Below are 27,462 nucleotides of genomic sequence, written 5' to 3'. Positions count from 1 at the left end.
GTGATATTTGGGGATTTACTTAAGTCTCATGATACCCTTCTGAATGTCCATAATCTCTTCAAATGTACTGTAAACTCAGTAAAGTCTGACTGATTTTAAGGCATTATGCCAGATATTGCAAGTGCTTATTTGTTCATTCACTGTTTCTTGAAATAAGCGTAGCCTGGCTTCTTAATGTTACACAGTGGAATTTATATAAAGCCCTCGATTGCCTTTCCATATAAATGTGATATTTTCCAGGAACTCAGAAAAGAACCTTATCCAATTGGATAAGTGAGGAAAGACAGGTGGATAGATGAGGAAAATAATTTGGTTCAGAGATATTAAGGCAATTTCCCCAACGTCAGGAGTTATTTAACAGAATAGGTTTCCCTCCACATTTTTCCATCCCACTTTGGTTTCTTTTTCATGAAGTTACGTAAAGAAGTCCACAGCACAAGACAACGAGACATGAGAGTTCACTCGTCATTTTATTTGCACGTCCCACGATAACTCATCCCAAATACTGAATTCAAAAGACAAACTGCACTTCCTCAGTGTTGGCACTAATCTACGGTAACAGTCATTTCTTTTACGTGTCTATCTATCGTATTTTACCCTTCATTTGAAATTGCAAACTAAAGTATATATTTACATGTTTATATACAAATAACTTCAAAAACAAATTAATCCCAATCTTGGTCCAAGAGTTCCCACTTTAGAAGCAGTATAGTACTGTGCTATGTACATCTCTTCCAAGTCTCTTCAGACTTGGCAAGTTCCCAGTATTCATTCACAGATGGTTCCCCTTTAAGCTTAATGAGCCAAGTACTTCATTTCTGAGTAAATGAGAGGAAATATTACAGAACACGCTCTGTACAATACAGCACCGCTACTGAAAATGGCTCGGGGTTTTGTAATCCAAGGTTCTGATTTAAAGCAAAAATATGTGGCATAGGCTGCAACGGCAAAGAAGTGTCCAATTAAAACCAGAGGATTAGGAGTCAATCTGTAATAGGAAAGATAAAAAGTATATATATATATATTAGTAAGACTTGGAAATGAAAGTTGACTCATAAAGAAGTTCCAATCTACATTTTAGGGGACTTTACAAGTTTGTATCTGCCAGCTAAGGGACAAATTAAAAAATTTTTTTCCTTACAGGAAACTACTTAGACTTCACCCCTGTCAGAGAAGCCAGTAACTCCTCTTAGTTTATTAAATTGTATGTTTTGAGCTGTTTCCTTTCACTAATCTTGAGATCTCAGTCTGAAATAGCTGGATGGGCCTGGCTCCTTGAGTCTAGATTTTTCAAAAGATAACAGTATTGACATTCAGATAGCAGACGAAGGGGAAAAGTCTTAAAGAATTTCATTTTGCAGACTTTCCAAGAATAATTCTACATATGTCTGCACCATCAGAACTGTTACTGAGTTTCATGAGTCCCAACAGAATTAAGTTCCAAATATAAACTTCTATTAATTATGGTTCCCATAGAATCAACCCTGTTTCCTAGAACAAAAATGTAGCACTAAATATTGCCTTTTTTCATTTCTCTGGGCTACGTTTTGTTTGGGATACTACTGAACGATAAAATGACAATGCATAAGGGAGAGAGACTTGCAGTCCTTCGTAAACCCAACTGTCATAAGAAAACCCGGACATACGTTTCCTCTGCGTCATCAAAACAACTTACACAGAAAGCAGCCCGACTGGACCAGTAACACATTCTCCACCAAGTTTGAAATAAAGAAAACACGCTCTTCTTAGTTGATGTAGGGACTCTAAAATAAAAGTTAAAAATTACTCCCAATCAAATTATCCACACATTTATGTTGGGTATTAATGAAATATAAGGAAAAAAATGAATGTATAACATTTATTACACCTTACAGATAATTTCTAAAAAATCTAGTGCTGGCATTTCAGCAACCCAAGATTTCCTTTAAATTTCCTAAGTAACATTACACATAGTAATTTAAGTGTGAATAAACTTTTCCTGCTAGTAAATAATTACTAAACATGTAGGTCTTAGAAGTTAGAGTTATTTAAAAGCTATTTCCTAGACTGTGTTGTAAATTCATTAAATGATGCAAACTACTTTGTAAACACTTTTCTTATAAAAACACAGTTCTAGCAACCAGATTCCCAGTCTCTAAGATGCCTGATCCATATCTCTGAGCAGTAAATTATCCAGTAAAAAGAACAGCTGTGAAGAGTAAATAATAATGCCTTATATGTGTACATTTTTTATACTTTTCAAAATAATTCATTAAACCCTCACAACATAATATAATCAATCCAATAACCTTTTTAATAGTATAGAACCAACGCTCTTCTCAAGTATGCCTAGATTGTTCTTTACAAAAGATGAAAAAGGATACGACAGGTAACCTTTTACTCCAATAAAGCTCATTCCTCCTCCACTATTTCATAACTTTTTAAATGTTGTTTTGTCGGCAGATTCAAACTCATCATGTAAGAAACTCAAGAGCTTAGAAAAGCTTAGAAAGAAGAGCTTAGAAACACTCCAAATTTAGTTCTTTTCTTGCCCTACCAGCCATTGTTAACTTCCATGCTCAACTAGCAAGAGAGATTTGCTTGGCAAATCACAATAAGTTGTCTTTTCTTTTAGCAAGAATGACGGCTAGAGACTCTGCAGGAAGTATGTGTACTGTATCATCCTTTGTAATCAGATCACCAAAGCATGGATCTCTAGGGCCTCAGCCAGGTCATAGAAATAGCTTTGTTGTAAATACCTGAGGTAATGAGATTCAAGTTATATTTATTCTTGAAAACCTAAAGGTCTAGTCTTACTAACCTACCACTCACTAATTTGTACATGGCCATGGTTGGGAGGTGGCACAGATGCCTTTTCCTCCATTTCTACCACTGTTTCTGCTAAGTCACGTTTTCCTTAACGTATAGATTGACCATCACCTCATAGGGAAACAAAAACAAAAGCGTGGGAATATTTCTGCTTGTGCACTTTAACAAAATCTAGGCTTGATACGAAGCTCATATTCATTCTACAAAATACTACTTTGAAAAGAAACTGAAACTAGTTCAGGAAGAAAAAGATTAACAACTATATTGCCTTTTAATTCATGGCCAGAAAGATCTTCCATCACAGTCTCATGCATTTGCATAAGATTTGCATCGCAATCTTATGCATCTGATTTGGACCAGAGGGGTGAATAATGACACATTATTGAGGTATTGCTACTAAGGCTGTCTACGGAAGCAACAGCCTTCCACACAAAGTGGTGGATACGTGATGATTAGAAAAAATCTTGCTCAAGGGTTGAGTCAAAAAGGACTACCAACTTGGAAGTTAGCACACTCAGGAAACATTTCTGTTTCTGGCCTAATCACTAACTTTTTTGTAATTAAGTTCCCTTCCTGTGCTAAAAATCTGCACTTCAGCAATATTCTTTTAAAAATATCTGCACTTACCATCTGTGGCAGAAAATAATTCATAAAGAGCCTGAGCAAGGATATTCACAACAAAGGAATGAGACGTTTTTCTTGTCCAATAGAATGATTTTTTGGCCTGAAAAGGAAAAAGATCACTTATTATATGGTAAAGGGAAGGAAGGAAGGGAGAGAGGGAGGGAGGGAGGGAGGAAGGAAGGGGACGGGGGGAGAGGGAAGGAGAGAAAGAAAGAGCACAAACTCATGTTTATAATCCCCTAAACTGATCGTTATCCTGAGGACTATTATACAAGTCATTATGCCTTGTTCAACATTTACACACCCACCAAAAAAAAAAAACCATCTCCAGAGCAATGAGTTACATCTCTGAAGCGAAGTGGCCCATGTACTCCAATGTTATATAATATCCAAATACAGAAATTCGAAAAGATTCATAGGTTACAAGTCAAGTTCTTAATCCTGAACAAGACTGCTTAAGAATCACTACGAAGGACCAGGCTCCTAGGTACAGACCTCCCCTTCAAAGCCCCATTCCTCTTAGGCCCCAGAAAGAAATCTATTTTGTGACATTTTTTGTCAAAGGATAATATCTTACCTGGAAAACAGCTGCATCATCATAAAGGTCAGGGATACCCTTTAGCAATTTTCTCCATAGTTTTATATCATTAAAAACAACAGTCATTCCTCCTCCAGTAAGAGGATGCCTCATGTTATATGCATCCCCCAAAAGAAGAACACCTATAAAAAGAGAGAAAGTAGATTATGACATCATCCTGGAGCATCCTTTAAGACAAACAAAAAGACTACTCTGTTAATTTATCAACATTTTGAATGTGAGCTAGTAACTGAGAATGTGAAATTACAAGGGACTAAATCATGACTAAAATTTATTCAGGCAAAAATTCAAGAGGTGATTCAATTAATATTTATTGGGTAACTAATATGTGCCAGACCCTGGGGATACAGTGAGAACAAGAATATGGTCCCTGCCCTCAAGAAGCTCACATGTGACCCTAAGATTAAGTCAAACAATGTCAAAATATTTATAAGGCCTCTTCCATGAAAAAACAAAGAATGTACAGGCATCCATGTGTAAAAAGCAAGCCTTCCACAAGGGAAAAAAATCAAGAGGTCGTTGACGTTTCACAGTAATATTTGCTGCCAGCATGTTATAGAGAGATGCCTGTACGGTTCCAAGGGAACAGGCAGATAGTCCCAAACCATCAGAAGTTAATTTAGGAGAATAAGCCTTGATTGAATCTTAGCTGAAAGCTAGGCCCCCTTAAAACAAAACTACAGAAGCAGAAAGCTCCGCACTTTGACTCGAGATACACCTCCTGACCAAGCTCCTGACTAAGGTTCCCATCAGTTGTCAGCCTGGCTAATGACCTATGACTTAGAGGGACAGTTAAACAAAGCATTTATTTAATTTTGTCTCTGAGAGAATTAGCCAACCATAATAGTGGCAAGGTGGCAGAATTATGGATAATTTTTTTCTGTAATGTCACAAAATACTAAGTTTATAACTAATTATAGAATACATATATATTAATTTATGAAAAGGTATATTCTAAATATTAATCCAAGTTTTTTATGTATTAGTCTAACACCTTCACTAAAAACCACAAACTATAACCAGCTTTTATTCCTCTTTCTCCATGGAACATTCCCAATCCCACCAACTAGGATAGTTTCCCGCAGCATGCTCTTTATATCAGTTTGGCACTGGCTTTCATTCTGCTTTGCAGTATAGTTTGTTCATATGACTGGTAGTTTATGATGCATGGTTTTCCATAGCAAACGACAGCTGTTTATGTTCAGGAGCCACAGTATATCGACAGCTCCCGTTCACACCTCTCCTCAGGGCTCCACACTCCTGTTTTCAGTGGGGCTCCACCTGGCCACTCAAATGACCTCCCAGCCTTTCACACTATGTCCAAAAGTGAATTCATCATCTCTCCACACTTCCCTAAACTTACACACTTTTCCCTATATTTCCAATGTCAGCAAATAGGTGGCAAAATTATCTAAGCCTGAAACCTGGGATCCATCAAGAGACCTCACTCTTTCTTACTACCATTAATCACTGAGTTTCATGCATTCTTCATCTTAGATGTTACCCAAATCCATTCTCTACCTTCCATTTTTATTGCCACACCCTAGGTCAGGCCTTTCATCATCATTAACATGGAATAATTAAATAGCCTTACTATAGGCTTTAGTCTGAACTTTCCTCCAAACCACCTTCCACAACATATCAGAGTAATATCTTTGAAACAAAACTCTAATCATGCTACTACCTTGTTTAAAACTTTTCAATGAACTATTAGAACTAATAAATGAGTTCAGCAAGGCTTCAAGATACAAGTTAAATATGCAAAAGTCAATGTTTTTCTATACACTAGCAATGAAGAATCTTAAAATGAAAATAGCATGAAAAAGGAGTAAAATACTTAGGAATAAATTTAACAAAAGAAATGTGAAACTTACCATCTGAAAACTACAAAATACTGTTGAAAGAAATAAGCTCTTACATTTACAGTCAAATTTTGACAAGACTGCCAAGGCACTTCAATGGGGAATAGTCTTTTCATCATATGGGGCTGGTGCAACTGGATATCCACATACAAAAGAAGCTGAACCCTTTCCTCACACCGTACATAAAATTTAACTTAAATGAATCGAAACACCTACTTGTAAAAGCTAAAGCTATAAAACTCTTAGAAGAAAATATAGGAGTAAATCTTCATGACTTTGGGTTGAGCAAAGACTTTACATATGACATCAAAAGTGACAAAAGAAAAAAACAGATAAACTGGACTTCATGAAAATTAAAAACTTCAAAGAACACCATCAAGGAAACCAAAATGACAATCCATGGAATGAGAGAAAAACTTTGCAAATCATGTATCTAATAAGGGATTTATGTCTAGAATAAAGAATTCTTAGAACTTAATGTTTTAAAAAATTTACCCAGTTAAAAAATGTGCAAAGTCTGAACAGACATTTCTCCAAACAAGATACACAAATGGCCAATAAGCACATGAAAATATGTTCAACATCATTATCCAGCAGAGAAATACAAATCAAAATCACAGTGAGATACCACTTCACATCTACTAGGATGCTATGAGCAAAAAGGCAGATATTAACGAATGTCAAGGATGTGGAGAAATCGGAACCCTCATACATTGTTAATGGAAATGTAAGATGGGTCAACCACTTTGGAAAACAGTTTGGAAGTTGCTCAAAGCATTAAACAGAGTTACCCTAAGACCCAGCAATTCAATTCCTAGGTATATACCCAAGAAAAATGAAAATAAATGTCCACACAACAACTCATACACAGGTATGAACCAAAAGTAGAAACAACCCAAATGTCTACCAATTGATGAATGGATAGTCAAAATGTAGTACTAACATATCCATACATGGAATATTATTTGGCCATAAAAGCAAATAAAGGATGATACATGTTACAACATGGATGAACCTCAAAGAAGCCAGTTACAAAGGATCACATTGTATGATCCCATTTATAGGAATTATCCAGAAGAGGCAAACCTATAGAGACAGAAGGTAAATTAATGGCTGCCTGGGGACTGGGAGGAAAAGAGGAGTGACTGCTAATGGGTACAGGGTTTCTTTCTGGTGTGATAAAAATGTTCTAAAATTAATTGTGGTGATGGTTGCATAGACCTATGAATATACTAAAAACTAGTGAACTGTACACTTTAAATGGGTGAACTATATGATTTGTGGATATTTCAATAAAGCTATTATAAAAAAGAACTTTTCGGGGCTTCCCTGGTGGCGCAGTGGTTGAGAGTCCGCCTGCCGATGTAGGGGACACGGGTTCGTGCCCCGGTCTGGGAGGATCCCACATGCCGCGGAGCGGCTGGGCCCGTGAGCCATGGCCGCTGAGCCTGCGCGTCCGGAGCCTGTGCTCCGCAAGGGGAGAGGCCACAACAGTGAGAGGCCCGCGTACCACAAAAAAAAAAAAAAAAAAAGAACTTTTCGGGCTTCCCTGGTGGCGCAGTGGTTGAGAGTCTGCATGCTGATGCAGGGGACATGGGTTCGTGCCCCGGTCCAGGAAGATCCCACATGCTGCAGAGCAGCTAGGCCCGTGAGCCATGGATGCTGAGCCTGCGCATCCGGAGCCTGTGCTCCGCAACGGGAGAGGCCACAACAGTGAGAGGCCCGTGTACTGCAGAAAAAAAAACTTTTCAATGACTTCCATCGTCTATAGGTTTAAAACTAAACTTTAAATAAATATCTTACATTTCTACCACTCTGACACCTATCCTATGCTCCAGCCATAGGAAGCTACTTGAGTTCACTTAAGTGCCACCATTTCTCGGCCATCCTAGCTTTTGTAGATGTTGTTCTGCCTACTTAGAAGTTCCTCATCTCTCGGGACTTCCCTGGTGGCCCAGTGGTTAAGAATCCACCTGCCAGTGCAGGGGACATGGGTTCAATCCCTGGTCCGGAAAGATCCCACATGCTGCGGAGCAACTAATAAGCCCGTGCACCACAACTACTGAGCCTGCACTCTAGAGCCTGTGAGCCACAACTACTGAGCCCATGTGCCACGACTACTGAAGCCCGCACGCCTAGAGCCCATGCTCCGCAACAAGAGAAGCCGCCGCGGTGAGAAGCCCGCGCAGCACAACAAAGAGTAGCTCCCACTCACCACGACTAGAGAAAGCCCGCGGGCAGCAATGAAGACCCAATGCAGCCAAAAAAAAAAAAGAAAAAGTCCCTCATTTCACTGTCCACCTGATGCGCTCACACTCACCCTCCGTGCCCCAAGTCCAGCTTTGTTTCCAGAGCAATGTCTTCCCTAATCACCCTTCCCAGTTCACAGGCTCCCCTCCCCGCCTTGTATACCCCACCCCTTCGCAGTGAATCTGGGGTACCATGAGTGGGCTTTCACTACAGCATTTATCAGCAGTATTCTGAAATTATCTGTCTATATCTCTCACTAGAAAACTGCCTTCTCTAGATTAAGGACTGTATTTAATTAACTGTTATATCTCCAATAACTAGAACAGTGACCTATATGTACTGAATATTAAATAATAGATATAAAACTAATTTTGGTATTACTGATGCATTAATCCACAGTAATCAAGTTTCCGTACCACATGTTACAAGCTGTACCACATACATGTCATTTGGAGTAATGAATTTGAATATTTGGAATATATTTTATAAAATCAGTCCAATAAAATAATACCTCGTTTGTTTACTGGTGAAGAAGGGAGGAAGCTTGCTGGCATCGACCTCAAACGAGAATTCTGAGTGGCTTCTAGGAATGGTTCTTTCAGGTGATCTGCAGTAAAGCCCACCCCACCAAATAAATGGTTTATAACGTTCCAGTTTCAAGTTACCACATTTTCTTATCAAGAATAAACAAATAACTAGTACACATCTGTTATGGTTGTTACATATATCCCTTGGGAAAAATCAAGAACTAATTATTACTAAAATTGTTCATTAAGCACCTAGTTATTCAAGCTAAGGAATTACTAAGGAATCTAACAGAAAATTAATGTAAATAGATAAACAGAGAGCTGGGTGAACCAGAAAACTTGAGGAAAAGTGAAGCAAATCCAGATGAGATGAGACAGGGAGAAAAACCACCTACCTCTCTTCCAAATGTTAAATGCTAGGTATCATATATTTAACACCTAACTTACTGTCACCACCATATTCTATAAGATCAGATGAAATATACCACCAATTCACAAACAGCAGGAGGGTATGTACAGTAGAAAAAGGGTAAGATGTATAGAGCACTACCTCTCTGAGCTTTAGTTTCATCTAGAAATGAAACAGTTGGATTAGCTTATCTCTGAGATACTTCCCAGTTTTAAAGTTTTATGCTTCTACTTGTAGAGAAAATAAACTTTCTTTTCATACAGTTCGTAATCTGGGAATGTAGGAGCAGAATGCCTGTGCTGAAACTATTCCTTCCTACAATGAGTAGAATTTCCATATCTTAACTAATATGAGCATAAAACTACACAGGGCAGTCTGCTGCAACTAAGTTTCGGGTTGGGGGAAAAAATCTATATAAAAGAAAAAAATGCTAAAAATATCACATTATTAACTATCCTTTTCCTAAATATGCATAACTCATTGTTTCCATCTGAAAGCTTCAAAAATGGCTTAACTGAGTGAAAATGTATTGAAGTGCTGAAAATGTCATTGTTAAAAATCTAAATTGGTCCATGTATAGCTTAATTTCTGTTAATCCATTAATTATTAGAGTGCTTTCACTTAATTTAAAAAATAACTGCTTAAGTGGTTGAGAATCCGCCTGCCGATGCAGGGGGCACGGGTTCGTGCCCCGGTCCGGGAAGATCCCACGTGCCGCGGAGCGGCTGGGCCCGTGAGCCATGGCTGCTGAGCCTGCGCGTCCGGAGCCTGTGCTCCGCAAGGGAGAGGCCACAACAGTGAGGCCCGCATACCACAAAAAAAAAAAACAAAAAACTGCTTAATTTAAAAAATAACTTAAAAAACAGAATATTTAAACAAAATGTACTCGTACCAAGGATAATGTGCTATTACTATAATCATATCATAACTGGCAAGCGTTTCCCTTCATTTTTATCAATATTCTTAATAATTGGTTTACATTTCTTTCTTACATCTTCCTGTTCTCAAAAATTAATAATTTTAATGAGTGTTTTACAAAGATGTCTGAGAGACCCCTTATAGCCCTCATGTTCTGAGGGCAGAGATGTATGAGCCAGACAGACCTGCTTTCGACCTTGGCTCTGCCACTTACTAAAGGTTTATATTTGGAGAAGCTAAGTAACCTCTCTGAATCTTAGTTTCCTCATCTGTAAAATGGGGATCACGATAATGCCTACCTCATAGGGTAGTTGTATAGACATTCAATTATGTTAGTAAAACACCTCTCATATGGTAGACATTCAATATACGGTAGCTATTATTTCTACAAAAACCAAGCACAAGAAGTAATTAAGTATAAGAGCTATTTCAAGAATTCACATACCTAGACTGCTATCCAGACTACCTTAAAAAATACCATATATGCCACTATTAATGATTATTCAGAAAACTATAATTATTACTAAGAAAAAATACATTGAAACTATTTTTTTTACTTGGAGTTTTCTCTTTGGCCTAATTTAGACAAAGCTTCAGTGAGAACTGGAAATGAAGGGCCTTTTGTGAGACTTGCTTGCAGACAGTAGATTACAATGGCAGTGAAATACTATTTCTTACCAGGTAATTGTGGGTAAATGTTTTCAGTCATGTATTCTCTTAAATTCCTTGGCATTTCTCCTCGGACGTCAACAAGTACTCGAGTTTCATTAGGTGAAATCTGGTAGATGAGAACTGGACTCGGATTAGCTAAAACAAGTTCAGCATGATTTGCTTTAAACTGTGGTGCATTCTAGAAAAATAAATAAATAAAATATTTTAATAATTTTCAAGTTTCAAGTTGCTTTTATTTCCTACAATTGCATTCCTATGGTACCTTCATAAGGAAGCCAACAAAATGAGAAGAAACGGAAACTTTATTGGCGATCAGATTTTTCCTGAACTTGGAAAAAAGTCCATCTGCAACAACGGTCAATGGAGCGTGGAGTTCCTACAACCAAAACAAAGAATACTCAGCTAAATGGTTAGAAATACACAGTGAAAAGGACATTCTTTTAAAAGGTACATGAACAAATTTAAATAGATTATGGGGCATTACAGAGTATTGGAAGATAATGCTATTGAAGGAGCTGTGACATGGGCTGGAGGTAATGCACAACCAATCTTTAGAGACCCTTCCCCTTGAGTCCCTGAGGATCACCTTCCTCCGAAGCCCTACTATCCAAACCATCTGGGATTAAGCTACTATGATGGACACTGGGGGAAACTGCTACAAAGCAAGCACAGCCCGTAGAGGATTGAATCTCATTACAAATTCCAAGGACTAACCACATTCTTTTATTCTAGAATTTTCTAACTTCACATAGTTCTTTCAGTTAGTGGCTAGGGCTTGGAAGAATTTTTGTACATGTGGATGTATGTATTTATATTATCTTGTAATTGCCCCCATTAGAGTATAATTCCTAGGATGTGGTCACCCTATGGAGCAGCCGGGAAGAATCAACAGATAAGCCTTTGACTTTCTCTTCTTTACTAAACCAACAGGAGCAAACTATTTTGTTCTGCTATTTCCCCAGACATTCTCTTACTTTTTGCCTTTCTTACTTAAACAATATTTTATTCTAATTATTTCTTTTATGCTGAATCCTTCCTTTTTGCTCTTCCAGTTCCCCTCTGCTTCTCTCCTAGGGGGTACATTTCTCATTTCAGTTTTTAATACAGTTAAAATCGTGGTGTTTGTTTCTGAAGTTATTTAAACAGCATTCTGAAGTGCTCTAAAGAACAATGTGTTCAGTTTGGTGCAAAGAGCGTAGATCTCAGTCCCTTTGATGAATAATAAATTGGTGAGCCTACTTTTTTAAAGGAGTAGGAGAAAAAGAAAATAAAAATATCTTAGCAAGAGCTAATATTTGATATATCTCACCTTGATGTCTCCAGTCTCTTTATCCCTGTACTCAACTCCCATCACAGCATCATCTTCTTCTAGTAACTGCAGCACAGTACCCTCAATAAACTTTGTGCTAAAAGATAAATAAACAGAAATAAATCCTCTGGTAGCACAACTGAACAATTTAAATAAGGAATGAAAAATTCCCTTTTCTTTATCTCCAGTTTACCCATGTAAACTGGACACACATGTACATAGAAAAAGGTCTGGAATAATGGATTTTACAATTGGTGTGGTTTTAATTTTCTAATTTCTTTCTTTTTAAAAAAAAATTATTTTAATTTTGGCTGTGTTGGGTCTTCGTTGCTGTGCACAGGCTTTCTGTAGTTGTGGCGAGCAGGGGCTACTCTTCATTGCAGTGTGTGGGCTTCTCACTGCGGTGGCTTCTCTTGTTGCTGAGCATGGGCTCTAGGCATGCGGGCTTCAGTAGTTGTGGCATGCAGGCTCACTAGCTGTGGCGCACGGGCTTAGTTGCTCCGCGGCATGTGGGATCTTCCCAGACCATGGCTTGAATCCGTGTCCCCTGCATTGGCAGGCGGATTCTTAACCACTTTACCACCAGGGAAGCCCTTAATTTTCTATTTTCTTAAAATGGAATACATATTACTAGTGTAATGATTTTTTTTAAAGCATTTTAAAAAGTAACAGGTTTTATCTCATTCATTAAAAAATAAAATACATGCAGACAAATTTTACATACCCACACAAATTCATACACGGAATTGGAATTTATCTACCAAATTATTCAGAGTAGTTACTTCTAGTTAGAAGGATCATGGATAATTTTTACAATCGTCTTTATATTTCTGAGTATTTTTCCATTTTTCTACAATGAACATATTCTACTTCCATAAATACCAAATTCTTTCAGTTCTAAGAATAATCCACTCATTTCACTTGCTTTGTCAACACTTAAGCCTTTGCCAATGACATGAGGGTTCTCATGTTTAAAACTTAAACCTCAGTTATAACGCACAGGGCTAGAGACAAATATAAATTAATAATTAAGAGGAGAAGCCCTTTAAAAATTGTGAATCATTATACTATACACCTGTAACTTACATAATATTGTGCATCAACTAAGTAAAAAGAGAGAGAGAAGCAGCCAGTTCTGTCAGTCTAGGTCCTTAATATGAACGGAACAGGGATCTTCTCTTGAAGTTCTCTAACCTGACTTTTAATAAAAAGTACCATAACCACAAACCCCCAACTCCCAAATGGGCACATATGAACTTAAACCTTAATTACAACAACTATATCCTCTAAATTCCAACCACATAAAAGATCACATAACATATTTAGTCAGAGGAAAATTCTCAATAGTTCTATGTCATTCAAAAGGAAGGTTATCTATTTGATATTCTTAACTAAGGCACTGAAGAGCTAACATTCTTCTAACTTATGGTTTATTTTAGTATAATAGCTATGTTCTAACCCATACCCAAACACTTATGAAAATGTATAAAATAGTATTTGTATGAAGGCCAAGTTTAAATCTGTTTCTTTAACATCATGTATTTGAAGCTGTAGTCTTACTTGGGCTCTGCCATAGCTGCTTTCCGGAGACTCATGATGAACCTTCCATGATGGAAAGCTCTTCCACTCTGCACATGACTGTTTTCTGACAGAGGGAAAGGAATCTGAACCTCTGATTTGCTCTCCTGATCATGAATTATGTAGCCATTTACAACCTGGGCATCAATACCTTCCACTGTATCTGCAAAACAATTCAGGTCAAAAAATCAATTTTGTAATATACCCAGGGTTACACTAGGCACCAAGAGGACATGGACCATTGAAAATGAGTTTCTGTGTTCATAAACCTATGATACCATTTGGAGAACTGGACATTAACATAACTATTTCAGAAATCTTAATGCTTCTGGAAGACAAGTCTTCGCAAATTCGTAATATCACAAAAGGTAAATATTTACATATAAAATGTACTCATTAAAATTCATAGGAAAAATATTAAGACCCTAACAATAATGGGTAAAAGTGTATAGATGATTCACACTAAGCAGTACAGAAACATTGAACATATCAGGAAAAATGTTCAAAACTTGATTTAAAAAAATCAATGAAATAAAACGGAAACAATAAGACACCAAATCTCTCACAATTGCTAGTGAGATAAAGATAAAATGGATGAATTTATATATTACTGGTCATATTATAAATAACATTTTAGAAAATAAGTACAGCAATAATAATTATCAGGAACCATGAAGAAGTTAGCATCCTTTGATATAATAATTTTAGTCTTGTAATCCATCTAAGACATTCATCCTAAAGATATAATTCATATGTTTATTTATTTATTTATTTATTTTTGCAGTACGCGGGCCTCTCACTGTTGTGGCCTCTCCCTCTGCGGAGCACAGGCTCCGGACGCGCAGGCTCAGCGGCCATGGCTCACGGGCCCAGCCGCTCCGCGGCACGTGGGATCCTCCCAGACAGGGGCACGAACCCGTGTCTCCTGCATCGGCAGGCGGACTCTCAACCACTGCACCACCAGGGAAACCCCTATAATTCATATTTTTAATAATTATTAAAGGGGTATACAAAAACAGGTTCACTACAATGTTACCTCTAATAAGAATAACTGTAAATAACCTACATATGAATCTAAGGTAAAGTATATTATTAAGTATGAACTGAGAAAATACTATGTACAGGCTTAAAATTATGCTAAAGAATGGTTAACAGTATTGGAAATACGTTTCTGTAAAAAAGTGGACCTTAGCATGTATATTAAAAGAGTCACATAATATATATCTAAATACATTAAAATATATTAGGATTAAGTACATTAAAATCACTTCATTTCTGATGAAAGGCAAACTTTATAATAAACCATTTTTATCACACATCTATGCTAAGATCAAAATAAATCCGTTTCTGATATGCTTTTTAGTCACACTTAAAGTCCAGTCAGGGACAAGCTGGACGAACACTTGTCACACATCTGACCTTGGACCAAAGTAAGTTAGTTTTTGGTATGGTTTCTAAATTATTCCAGTTAAAATTCATTCAGAGAAAAGTACACATACATCCTAAAAGCTGCCAGTTAGCAGTGTATTCACTTTGGATCTCTTTGCCAGTCTTTACTGACCTGAATGTTTAAAGCCCATCTAGTATTTCTACTTTTGTTTTGTCAGCTACTGAGATAGCTTGTTTTTCTTAAGCCATAATTATATTATGGAAGAACTTTAAATGCTAAAACTGTCCGATCTGGAACACAACGGACAATGTGAAAAGTATATAGTAGCACAGTAAAATTTTTCCTTGGGTAAATTTTCCTAGGTCAAGTATATAAATAAGGTCTAATTTAAGATTTCTTGAAAAATCTTTCTCTCTCTTTCTACTTTATTGATGAAATCACACATGACAGACTTTGGCACTTTTACTTTCTTAAGCAGACAGGAAGATGGCACCCTAAACCTTAATGAAATTCAGGCTTCACGAATACTAGATAGTTAATAACTTTGAAGACAGTGATCGGACTTAGAGCTGTCACTAACTATTAACCATACAGTTCCAATATTAGACTACTACTATCAACATATCAGATAAACTGGCATGGAAAACTCTTCCGCATTGAAAAATGCAGAATTGCTTTCTATAAAAAGGCAAGCTAAAAAACTAAACCAACAAAAAAGCTGCATATGCTAAAAATGAAAAGCAAAGTCCAACCAGTGAGCAAGTTTTAAAGGCAATAGCATAAGGGTATCAGAACCACAAGCCTAAAAGGCTGGAGTTAATAACGGCCACTCCTGGATAGGAGGTAGGGGTCCCCACAGGCAATGGACATTGGAACGTGGCACCATACGTAAATTTCTTGTCAATATGACAGAGACCAGAACAACTCAATTCAACGTCCCAAGACATGGCATGGAAGTAGGCCATCTACCATAGGCCATGGGTGGAGTCATCCATAAGAAATCCAATCATAACTTTGTACCATGACCTGGTGTGAAGTCTGAACCTCAAAATGAGTATACAGTGCATAATAAAATAGGTATTGCTTATGGAAGTCCAAATATAAATCAGAGTCAAGGAATAAATATAACAAAAGACAAACAAGATTTATGACATTTTACTTAAATACACTCAAGACCTAACTGAATGGAGAGTATACCACATTCATGGATAGGAAGTCCAAGACAATTTTTCTAAACCTGAGCTAGACAGTTAGTGCTATTTCAGTCATAATCTTGACAAGGTTTGTTTTCATGGTACTTGAAACCTGATTCTAAATTTTATATATAGAAAAGCAAAAAGGCCAAGAAAAGTCAAGATAATCCTAAAGAAAGTGAGGTGAGGAGGAGGTTCCCCACTGGATAATGAGACTTATTATAAAGATATAGCATTTAAATTATAATGTATTCATTTGAAGCGTTCTAGATATTAAGCTTAAGCCAAAGGACAATCAATTCACTTATTAAAAACCCATACACCAAGATGGGTCAGTCGGTATTATATTAAAAGTCCACACTCCAAAAAGTAACTATTTCAAGGGCTTCTGTTATCCATAGCTCATCACACCTGAGGGGGAACTGATAGCATAGTGAATGTTAAAAAGGACTCGTGCTATGATATTAAAGGTACGCATGATGCGTGGACTAGCTAAAATACCTCAGTGGCTCCCCTCCCTCTTGCATGGCTCTACTCACCCTTACATGAACTACCTATAAGAACCCATTGAGGTTTGTTGCCACAACCTTGGACATATCCCCTGAGGCTAGATTTCTAAATGATTCTATGTCCAGTCATTAGTCTGAGGGCATTTCCAGTTGCCTGATGTTCAACAATAAAGGTAACAAAATCCTGTCTCAGGATACTGTCACATGTGCCTCAAGTGACCCTCTCCTGAAGGGCGGTGGTTAGGAAACCTAAAAGGACAGAGGTGGACCTCCCTTCTTCACAATGCACTCTCTCCGCTTGGGTCCAGAGCCCCGCAGTCTTTTGCTTTTCTTCCTCACCCGCTCCTCCTCGGCCGTCTCTTTTGGCTCCTGCTCACCTCACTGACCTCTATACGTTAGAGTACCCCAGGGGTTGTCCTGGACCTCTTCTTGGCAATGTCGTCTAGTCTCATTTAAATACCATGACTCCTCTCTTTCTCTCATCCCTCACATCTGATCCATCAGCCGGTCCTACTGACTCTTCCTTCCAAAGATCAATATATTCCCAGAATGTGACCACTTGCCCCACCTCTACGGCTACGACCCTGGTCCAAGCCAACAACTCTCACTGATTCCGCAATAATCCTCTGACAGGTCTCCCTGCTTCTGACTTGCCACTTTATGATCTACTCTTTTTTCTACACAATAACAAGAATATTTTAAAATAATATTTCTAATCATACTTCTAAAATGTGAAATCTAATAACTCCTCTTCTTAAAATTCTCCAGTGGCTTCCCTTTGGAGTAAAAGCCAAATCCACTCAGTGGGCCACATGGAGTCCAGCCCCCATCACCCATCTGACCTTTTCTCTATAACTCACACCACTCAAGTCAACACAATTCTCCTTCCTTGTTCTTCAGAGAGGCCAGGCTCACTCCTTCCACCAGGCTTTTCCCCTTGATTCTCTCTCTGCCTGGAGAGAGAGGCCCTTCCTCCAGATAGCCCTAAGGCTACTCCTTCACCATCTTTAGTCCTTTACTCAAATGTCATCTTCTCAGCGAGGCTTTCCCTTCTCCCACTTCATTATTTAAAATTACATGCCACCCTCAACTCCCTATGTCCCTTTTCTGATTCATCTCTAAAGCCCTTATAACCATAATATATACTCTAAATGTTATTTATTCATCTTTTATCACCACTCTCTACACTAGCAACTAGAACGTGTGCTCTATGAGGGCTGGAATCTTTGTTTTGTTCACTACTGTAGCTTCAGAACCCAGAACAGTACTTACAATACGGCCAATTCTTAATAAATATTTGTTAAATGAAGGAATGAATGTAACCCCTTTAGTCGCCTCCCTCTCAACTTTATCTTCTCTGTCACCACACAAACATGCTCTATCTAGTATCAAAACACCCCTCCTCTGGGGACTTCCCTGGTGGCACAGTGGCTAAGAATCCACCTGCCAATGCAGAGGACACGGGTTTGAGCCCTGGCCCCGGAAGATCCCACGTGCCGCGGAGCAGCTAAGCCCGTGAGCCACCACTACTTAGCCTGTGCTCTAGAGCCCGCGAGCCACAACTACTGAGCCCACGTGCCACGACTACTGAAGCCCATCACCTAGAGCCTGTGCTCTGCAACAAGAGAAGCCACTGCAATGAGAAGCCCGCATACCACAACAAAGACCCAATGCGGCCAAAAATAAATAAATTGATTTATTTTTTTTAAAAACCCTCCTTTATCCTCACATTTGCATCTCACCTCTGCCGTTTCTGTATGCTGTTAGAGAAAAACTCCTCGAGAGTAGTTTTCTAGTCTCAAATTTTTTTAATCTCCCACTCACTTCAGTCTAGGTTTCGTCTACACAACTCCACCGAAACACCGTCAATGTAACAAGCAACCTCCAAATGGCCAAATCCAATGGCCCTTTCTCTACACTCAGCTTACCTGACCCTTCATTAGCAAACCATGACATGGCTCCTTTTCTTTCCTGATACGTACCCGTCCCCTCCAGCTAGAAACACTTTCCTCTCTTGGATTAAGGACACCAAACTCTCCTGGCTCTTTTCTGCCATGCTGCCGGCTCCTGCTCAGGCTCCCTGGCAAGCTCCTCTTCTTTTACCCAATCTCTAAACATCCGTCCCCCAGGACTTGGTTTATTCTGTCTTCTGTTTTCTCCCTGCACACTCTCCTTAGCTGGTCTCCATCACAGCTGTGGCTTTTAAGTATTACCAATATGCTGACATCTCTGAAATGTCTACTCCAGCCAGCTCAAATCACTCACTCCTTGCACTCGAGATTCATAGATTCAACTTAACATCTCCACTTGGATATCTCAACAGGTCTCCCAACTTCCTCCCAGTGCCTGTTCCTCTCTAGGTCTTCTTATCAGCAAACAGCACCACCATCTACCAGTTGTTCAAATCCAAACCTAGGAATCACTTTTTAACACCCCCCCGTCTCATACCTCACATCAATCCTTCAGGAAGTCACGCCATTCCTGCCTCTGAATTGGGTCACGAATCTGTCCGCTTTGCTTTACATCCTCTCTACCATGCTAGTCCAAACCACCGCCGTCTGTCATTTGGACTTAGCAATGAGCTCCCACTCGACTCCTTGAGTTGCCTCTTGCTACCCCACCACCACAGTCTTGGAGGCTATTCACCACACCATAGCCACACATTCTTTTACAACAGCATTCTACAAACTGCAGGATGTGACTCCAATGGTAGATTGTGAAATGACTTTCGAGCTGTGAATTGTATACTTGGGTAAAATCATGACAAGTATTTAAAAAGTAAAATTTCAGTCAGATTTAGGTATGTTTGTAGGGACTGAGTCAGGATGTAAGATGTGTTTGTCATTGTGAGTAGCTGTCGAAGGTCTGAAGCCTTTATAGAGGCGTAAACAGGATCCTGTCATATTCCTGCTCCACTGCCTTCAAAGCCCTGCATGATCTGGCAGCTGCCTACCTCTCCAACCTTAATCTCAAGCCACTCTCCTTTCTCCATTACCCAACACTTTCTGGCTACATTGGTCTCCTTTTCAGTTCATTGAATAAAATAGCAAACATTTACATAGTGCTTACTACATACCAGGAACTGTTCTGAATGCTTTGTCTTTATGAATTCAATTAATCCTCTTAAAGTATGAGACAAGGACTCTTTTAAGTGTGCCAGTTTTACAGATGAGGAAACTAATACACGGGAGATTAAGTAACTTAGCCAAGATCACACAGCTTTTTATGTATCTGAGGTGGTAGTCAAACCCAGGCAATCTAGTGCCAGAATCAATGCTGGTAATTACTACAATGTACTGCTGACCCTACATACCAAGCAAGCTCTTTCTCAATTCACAGCCTGGGCCTATATTTATTCTTTGATTCCCAAGAGTAGGTAGCTGATCTGTCTTGTTCACCAGTATAGCCTTGGCACCCAGTACAGCACCTCATACAAAGCATACAGCAAATGTAAGGATTTCCTAAATGAGTAGTATTTAAAAAGCACTGGGTTAATGGATGAATGATGCTTTAAAAAAAGGTTCTGTAACAGGTACATCATATGCGCTCTACAAATAATAGTTCCCTTCACCTTTCACTAAATTTCATGCCCTCGTTCTGGTTTTCCAGTCTTCAATTTTGACCATTACAATTTTTTAGCCACTTCATTTATCTCACTAAGGCTACTTCATATCTCCTCATGCTTATTTTCTCCTTTGCTCTCATTTTCAGGCAAATTTGTTGGTAAATGAATAGAGTAACTTTTTTTTTTTTTTTTTGCGGTACGTGGGCCTCCCACTGCTACGGCCTCTCCCGTCGCGGAGCACAGGTTCCGCACGCGCAGGCTCAGCGGCCATGGCTCACGGGCCCAGCTGCTCTGCGGCACGTGGGATCTTCCCGGACCTGGACACGAACCCGTGTCCCCTGCATCGGCAGGCGGATTCTCAACCACTGCGCCACCAGGGAAGCCCCAGAGTAACTTTTATACATGAAAATAAAATGGAATACCTTTTCACCAGTCATAGCAAAGAGTGCTTGCTTATGCCACATAACTCCTAAAAATCACTATGAACCTACCTTCAAGACCCAGGTCTTTAAGGACATGATAACCACCTGGCTGCAGAAATTCTCCAATTATCCTGTCAGGCTCTCTTAAATCTCTCTCAATCACCGTCACCTTTCTTCCATCTCTGGAAAGCACTGCCGCCAAAGCAGAGCCGAGTACACCAGACCCCACGATGATAATTTCTGGATCATTTTGAGAAGATACTAACGTAGAGGCAGTTGCTCCTATTAAGGTTGTTTCTGAAATACTGGTTCCTTTTTTGCACTGTTTTTTAAAAAAAAAAAAAGTGAATTATGTAGCCACATTTGTTATCTTTAACTCATACTACTACTATATAGACACACTGGACATCTGCATCTTAGGTAAAAACTATACTCTAAACATTATCAAACCAAATGTACTGTTATGTTTTTAAATCCAGATCATATATAAAAAAAACTGATATCAAAATATTGGTTAAACAAAAACGTATAATAATATCCCAATAAAACTAAATGTATAGTCCATCATTCAAACATATTTAGAAAATGCTGTCACATATTTATAAATCCATAATAAGCCAAATATAAAAAAATGTTTACAAGGGGCTTCAAAGACTTACAGGGAAAATTCTATCATTAATTACTCAATGCTTCAAATATATACTGAGCATCTACCAGATGCAAATCATGTACAAATTTTTAAAATTAATTAATTAATTATATTTTATTTTTGGCTGCGTTGGGTCTTCATTGCTGCGCGCAGGCTTTCTCTAGTTGCGGCGAGCGGGGGCTACTCTTCGTTGCAATGCGCGGGCTTCTCATTGCGGTGGCTTCTCTTGTTGTGGAGCACGGGCTCTAGGCGTGCGGGCTTCAGTAGTTGTGGCACACGAGCTCAGTAGCTGTGGCTCGCAGGCTCTAGAGCGCAGGCTCACTAGTTGTGGCACACGGGCTTAGTTGCTCCACGGCATGTGGGATCTTCCCGGGCCAGGGCTCAAACCCGTGTCCCATTGGCAGGCGGATTCTTAACCACTGCGCTACCAGGGAAGTCCCATACACAATTTCTGATATGACTTCATGTTGCAAATTATTCAGCACCCTGTAGATATTTCAACTATTCATGTTTATTTTCTCCCTCTGGATTTTCATCTGAAAAATCTACCTTAATCTAAAATCATTTTTATATAACAAAAAGACTGTCAAATCCTGGCTATTGATCTATTAATTGAGAATATTTAACTTAAAATTCCAAGAGAATAACTCATTCTGTCCCTTGGGATTCGACCTGTTCACAATTTTAGTGCTTACATATAAGAATATATTTAATTTACCTTCCTTTTCCCCTATCCTGATATTCTTAAGAGAGCCTAGTCAAACAAGTGGCCCTCCAGTTTAGGAATAAGGACAAACATTAAACCTATCATTCATTGGTCTGACAAGTAAAAACCTTAACTTTGATTCTAAGAAGATGAAAAAGGCCTGCTTTGAGAGATTTATGCCCACTGGGCATAACAGTGCCTGTTACTTTTTTATTTTTACTGAATAATTCAATATTGTTTGTTTCTTTTGTTTTGTTTTTAGCCGTGTGTGCTGCGTGGCATGTGTGATCTTAGTTCCTGCACCAGGGATTGAACCCTCGTCCCCTGCATTTGGAAGCACAGAGTCTTAACCACTGGACTGCCAGGGAAGTACCAATTCAATACTGTAATAAGTAGTTTTTCTTGATATGTGGATTCACAAATACAAATACATTTCAGATACAGAGTTGCAAGGAACCATCTTCCTTGAGTTCTCTGACCTTATCGATTAAGACTAAATGCCATTTTGATGGGGTTTTAATGACATTTTGACAGGGTTTTAATAAAAAAAGGAAGAAGATAAAACCTAAAATCCTTTAGAATTTTAATTCTCTGTGATTCTAATATTCATTCAGCCTGTATAATGGACTGGGGCCTTCCTGTCTATTCTACTTTTTAAAATTTCTCTTAGAGAAATTACCTTTTCACAATAGAGTCTACTCTTACTCTCAGTATTTCTTAATGGCCAGAGCAACTGTCTATATTTAAATTACTGTTCTGAGAGCAAGAAAAGCCCCTTTTGTCATCTTAGCCATCTGTTATTAGTTTTTCTTCCTAAATTTTCCCTGTTAAACACACACACACACACACACACAATCCTGGAAGGGGAATGCTGGAGAAAGTTACATCTGTCAGAGCCTGGTCAGTAGATTAGCAGTTCCCACTAATGGGAACTTAGTACTCATTACAGTCCACCAATTCCCAGGTATTTAGGAAATAAGCAGAAAGCCTGAGGTATTCACAAAGGGGAACCAATAGTGACTGCTGGTAATCCTATTTCCTACCCCCAAATTTCTCTACGGTATAACGACATTCCAGCCACCTGGACTAGTGCTCAGTGACCTAGAGGGACATCATCTCAGACAAAGGCACCAAAGACGTCAATTTGAGGATTTAAGATTCCCTCTCCCTCCCCTCCCACTCCTCCAACCCACACCCACCCTATCACTGAATTCAGCACCACTCCAAAGGTTCCTAACCGACGGAGACTACCTTTAGACTAATGTTAATAGCTACTATTATTTCACACAGTTATGAACCAGGCCTTTTGCAAACATTAAATCATTCAGTTTGCTAACTACCAGCAAGGTTAGTGCTGTTCCCACCTAAAAGAGGCAACGGATCCTTACAGAAGCTAAGCAATTTGCCAAGGGTCTCACAGTCAGCAGTGGTGAAGCAAAACTTCTAAACCAAGCCCCGCCCTCTTCTGCAAACCGTGCTGATCTGTACTGCAGATACAGGAAAACGATGTGGATCCAGAAGCCTCAAAGAGTGGATTATTTTGTAGGTCACACACCCTAACGTCAAGTCACTTCGTCCCTTACTTGGCCTACTGCTGGAGTCTCTTACCCCACATCTCTGCTTCCACTCTTGTACTCCTACAATCCATTCTCCACACAGAAACTGGAATGTGCTTCTTAAACAGTAAAAATCAAATATCATTACTCCCATACTTAGAATCCTCCAGTGCTCCTGGGAAAAAAGTATAAACACCCAAGGGCAACAAACCTGAAATGTTCTGACCTCGACAACCTTTCCCCCTCATCTCCCACCATTGTCCTCCCCCGCTGTCTTTGCAGGGGTCATCATCACTTCACGGGTATTTGAAGACCCACCTTTGCTTTAGGAACATGGCTGAACTGCACACATTAATTAGTCTCTTGATTTAGGACCTTGATTTACTCAAGGCTCCGCCGACGTGGGGAGAGGAGGGTGTTTTGCCTGACTTTAAAACACTGAGCATTTTACTCTGCCAGCTCTTCCGACGGTTCTGTGACTTTCCCCAGGCAGCAGTCCCTTCTTATAAGCCGCAGACTTAACCTGCAGCAGGTTTCTTTCTTCCCAGGTTCAAACATAATCCTTACCAAAGGATTTAAATTAAAAAAATATATTTTTCCAACACAGACGGTGATTCTGTCCTAGTGATTCAAACATTTCAACTTTCATAATCAAATCAACATCTATAATCAAACCAATTTCATTTAGCATTGGCACCACCAACACTAAATGAAACAAAGGTTTTTTCAATCATTCCTAAGAGCCTCAAGGATTTAGCCAAGGAACAGTCAAGCGCTTTGAAAACAAACAGAAAAACCCAGCTACATGAGAATTCCTACCACAGTATCTAACCTGCAGCCTTTCGCCCTTTAAATTAGAATATTTACATTTGAGTAACCCCAGTCCTAATTTTAATATAACACACTCATTCATTTGCCCACTTTGAATTCAACCTACCCTCCTAGACGCGAGCTGCTCTTTATTTTCTGATCCAGGCGGGGATTTGGCCCAGAAGAAGCCAATGAAAGGCAAGGCTGACAGAATATCCGAGAAGACCGCGAACTGGGAGCCGCTCTGCTGGCGCCCGAGGAGGGCCCCGTTCCGGTAGCGACAGCGATAGGACAGCACCAGCCCCAGCGACAGGAACACCAGCACGCACAGCAAGAGCTCCTTGTTGGCCAGAGAGACGAAGTCTCCGCATTTCTTATAAAAATAGGTGAAAGTGGCAATGCCAAGAAAAGTCCACATGGTTTAAAGGCTTCTTCGGTGACACCGGGTCAGTGTTCAGATCCGATCTTTTCTGGTAGGGTTTTGGTGTTTAGATGTTCTCCCCAAAATGTGTTGCCAGGGGGACCGGCCAAAGTCCAGTAAACACCGTCACAGGATTACAATTCAAAGCAGACTAATTTACAAAATCATATAAATTTAGTATAAAAGTATCAGAAGAGGGGAACGTTCTCCAGGATTTAAAAAACAGTATTTAAAAATCTCCTGCTCCAACAGCTCCCGACCAGACTCTCCCCTTTAAAGCAATCCATGTATTCCTCCCCCGCCTTTTTTTTTTGGAAGGCGAGGAGGGTCCTGGGGGCTATTCCGGATGATGTTTTAAATTTTGTTGCTGGCTCGTCGTGCAGTAAAATTGCTCTTCTCTCTCACCAGCAGCAGGTGCCCTTTCAGAAGAGGAACAGGGGGAGAAACATCAAAGAAATATCTCGCGTTGGGAAAAACGCGGCTTCACCTCGTCCGACAGCGATGGCCCAGCCGAGTCGGAAAGCTCAAGGGCTGCGGCGGTGAGGAGTGAGCTTCCTCTCTCGCCGGGACCGCCTTCGCCCCCCAAAGATAGCCGCGGACTGGAAACTGCGGCTCTAGGGCAGGGAAGCGCAGCCCCCACCTCGAGACCTCCACCTCACCGCGGTTCCCGAGGCACCAGCCGCCGAACCTTCCAGCCGCTGCACGGCAGTCCCCACAACGCTACCCTTAGAGGGCTGCGGTGGCGGCGGCGGCGGGGGCTCCCGACGGACTCCTCACCAGCATCCCTCTCGGGCGGCGGCAGCCTTCCAGCGCGGCGCTTCGGAAGTAACCAGAGTAACCGCCTGCAGCCCTAGTTGACGGCCAAGCCCCGTGCGCCTCCGCGGAGGATGGGCTAGGCCTGGTCCAGGGACCAGAGGACGGGGCTCCGCCCACCATCACCGCCCGCCGCCTCCGCCAACCAATGACGGCGCACACCGCGCCGTAGGCCGAGATGGCGCTATACCGTGTTTGGCCAATCGTAGGCGGCGCGGCCCGCGAGGTGCCGCCCAGAGAGGAGCTGGGACGAGGTTGCGTGGAGTGGGGTGGGGGCGTGGGGATGGGGGCCCGCCGCCCGTTGGGCGGATGGGAAGACACTGGCTGGCTCGGGAGGGAGTGTGGCTAGAGGGGGTGATGCCCTGAGTGCCGCGGTCCCAGCCGCTGGGATTCTACCCGTAGAGAGGTGGAGCTGGTTCCAAGGAAACCCAGCCATAGATCCGCCGCCTAATGTCGGAAGGTCTCCATTCATCCGACGAGCATTTGTGGAACGCTTACTACGTGCCAGGCCCAGGTGTCACAGAAAGGAATCAGACACAGGCTTTCTGTCCTGTGCCTGCTGTGTGCTGGGAGGCGGTAAAAACAGCTACAGGTGCATAGAGAACGTGACGTTCACAGCTGAATCTGGAAGGAGTAGGCAGGCGTTTGCTGGAGGAAGAAAGGAGAGGATATGCCAGGTGTTCCCTTCCTTCACCCCAAATTGTCGGGCAGCTGTGCACTTGTCACTGTACTCAGGCTGAAAATACACTGTGCGCGTAGCCCTTGTTCTCTCAGGATCAGAAACAGGGAGGAGGGTGCGGGGCAAAGAAGTAAAATAAATAGAGATGTGTCGTAAGTGCCCTGAGAAAGTGGGTGGGCAGGGAACCATGGAAAAGGGAAGCAGCCCTTCACTCGGCCTGAAGTGAATCAAGCAAGGCCACCAGGCAAGTTACATGAATTGTTTCCAGGATTCTGGAGGGAACAATAAAATCTACAAGATTCGCAGGGTGAGATGGCCCTTGTTATGAAAAAATGAAACTTCCTAGAATTTACTGAGGCCTTTGCTCACCTTACTGTAACCCTGGACTGACTATTTTAAACCCTAAGACTATGTACAAATCCTTTCTGCCATTTGGAGCACGGCTGAATTGTCACCTCTTCTACCAAGTCTCCATTGATCCTCACCAGGTCACATAATAGTTTATTCATACCTTATCATCCCAATCTCTAACTAGACACTTACGGTTATTACCCCACTAGTTCCTATGTTCCTTGAGAAGAGGTTCTGTGTCTGATAAGTCAGAATCACCCACAGCACCTAGCACAATTTTGCATTTAATTTATCGTCCATAAAAATGAATGAAATGAATGATGAATGACAGTGGTGTAGTAGGAAGGCCAGGTGACTAGTATCAGGAGACCTAGATTCTGGCTGCCACTAACCAGTTTTGTGACCTTGCACAAGTCAAATCAGTCAACCTCTGAAGGGAGAGGGCAAGGTCTTCATGAAATCTAAAGTTCCTTGCAGTTTACTGAGTTTATGTAAGTGTAGTACTTATTTTTTACCCCAAATACTGTTTTATCTGCTAATGAAATAATTATGTGTCAAAACGCTTTCACAGGCATCATTTGACACTCAAAACCACTTTGATTTAAAAAATAACAAATATGAAACAAAGAGATTGGCCAAATCAGTTTATAAGTGATAAGACCAAAAGTTAAACTCCTGGTCTCCAAATCTTGTTTTTCCCCAATACCCTTAATCAATAACTTCTTTAACTTTTCTCCATTATAAAACCAAGACTTTGATTCTTTCCTTGACATTCCTCACTGGTATCAACAAATTCAGCTGCTTGAAATACACATCAAATTAAAAACAACTCAAGAAAAGAAA

General features: G+C 40.2%; 1 protein-coding gene across 2 annotated transcripts; it reads right to left on the bottom strand.

Moving 5' to 3' along the window:
* Positions 1–451: 451 nt before the first annotated feature.
* On the bottom strand, positions 452–25,732 carry SQLE (squalene epoxidase). 2 transcript variants are annotated; one of them, XM_067017866.1, is made up of 12 exons: positions 25,554–25,676; positions 24,483–25,195; positions 20,704–20,956; positions 13,538–13,718; positions 11,978–12,074; positions 10,931–11,044; positions 10,675–10,846; positions 8,654–8,749; positions 4,010–4,152; positions 3,436–3,532; positions 1,676–1,763; positions 452–988 (listed from the first exon to the last, which is right to left on the bottom strand). In XM_067017866.1, exons 2-12 carry the CDS (start codon positions 24,771–24,773, stop codon positions 796–798), a joined length of 1,725 nt encoding a protein of 574 aa, XP_066873967.1. In that variant the 5' UTR covers positions 24,774–25,195; positions 25,554–25,676; the 3' UTR covers positions 452–795. The 2 variants fall into 2 exon arrangements, with proteins under 2 accessions (XP_066873967.1, XP_058899161.1); XM_059043178.2 differs by having other exon boundaries at positions 24,483–25,732.
* Between the last annotated feature and the right edge of the window lie 1,730 nt (positions 25,733–27,462).

Source organism: Kogia breviceps, chromosome 17, assembly GCF_026419965.1.
Source record: "Kogia breviceps isolate mKogBre1 chromosome 17, mKogBre1 haplotype 1, whole genome shotgun sequence".
Lineage (NCBI taxonomy): Eukaryota > Metazoa > Chordata > Mammalia > Artiodactyla > Physeteridae > Kogia > Kogia breviceps.
The sequence above is the reverse complement of the archived record's forward strand: the minus strand, read 5'-3'. Positions and strand labels throughout refer to the sequence as shown.

Excerpts from the sequence above, each read along its gene's own strand:
- SQLE (XM_059043178.2), bottom strand. The coding sequence starts at position 24,773 with ATGTGGACTTTTCTTGGCATTGCCACTTTCACCTATTTTTATAAGAAA. Across the intron at positions 4,153-8,653 it reads TTCACCAGTAAACAAACGAG|GTGTTCTTCTTTTGGGGGAT; the intron begins GTATTATTTTAT and ends CTCTTTTTATAG. Across the intron at positions 3,533-4,009 it reads ATGATGCAGCTGTTTTCCAG|GCCAAAAAATCATTCTATTG; the intron begins GTAAGATATTAT and ends TTTCCTTTTCAG.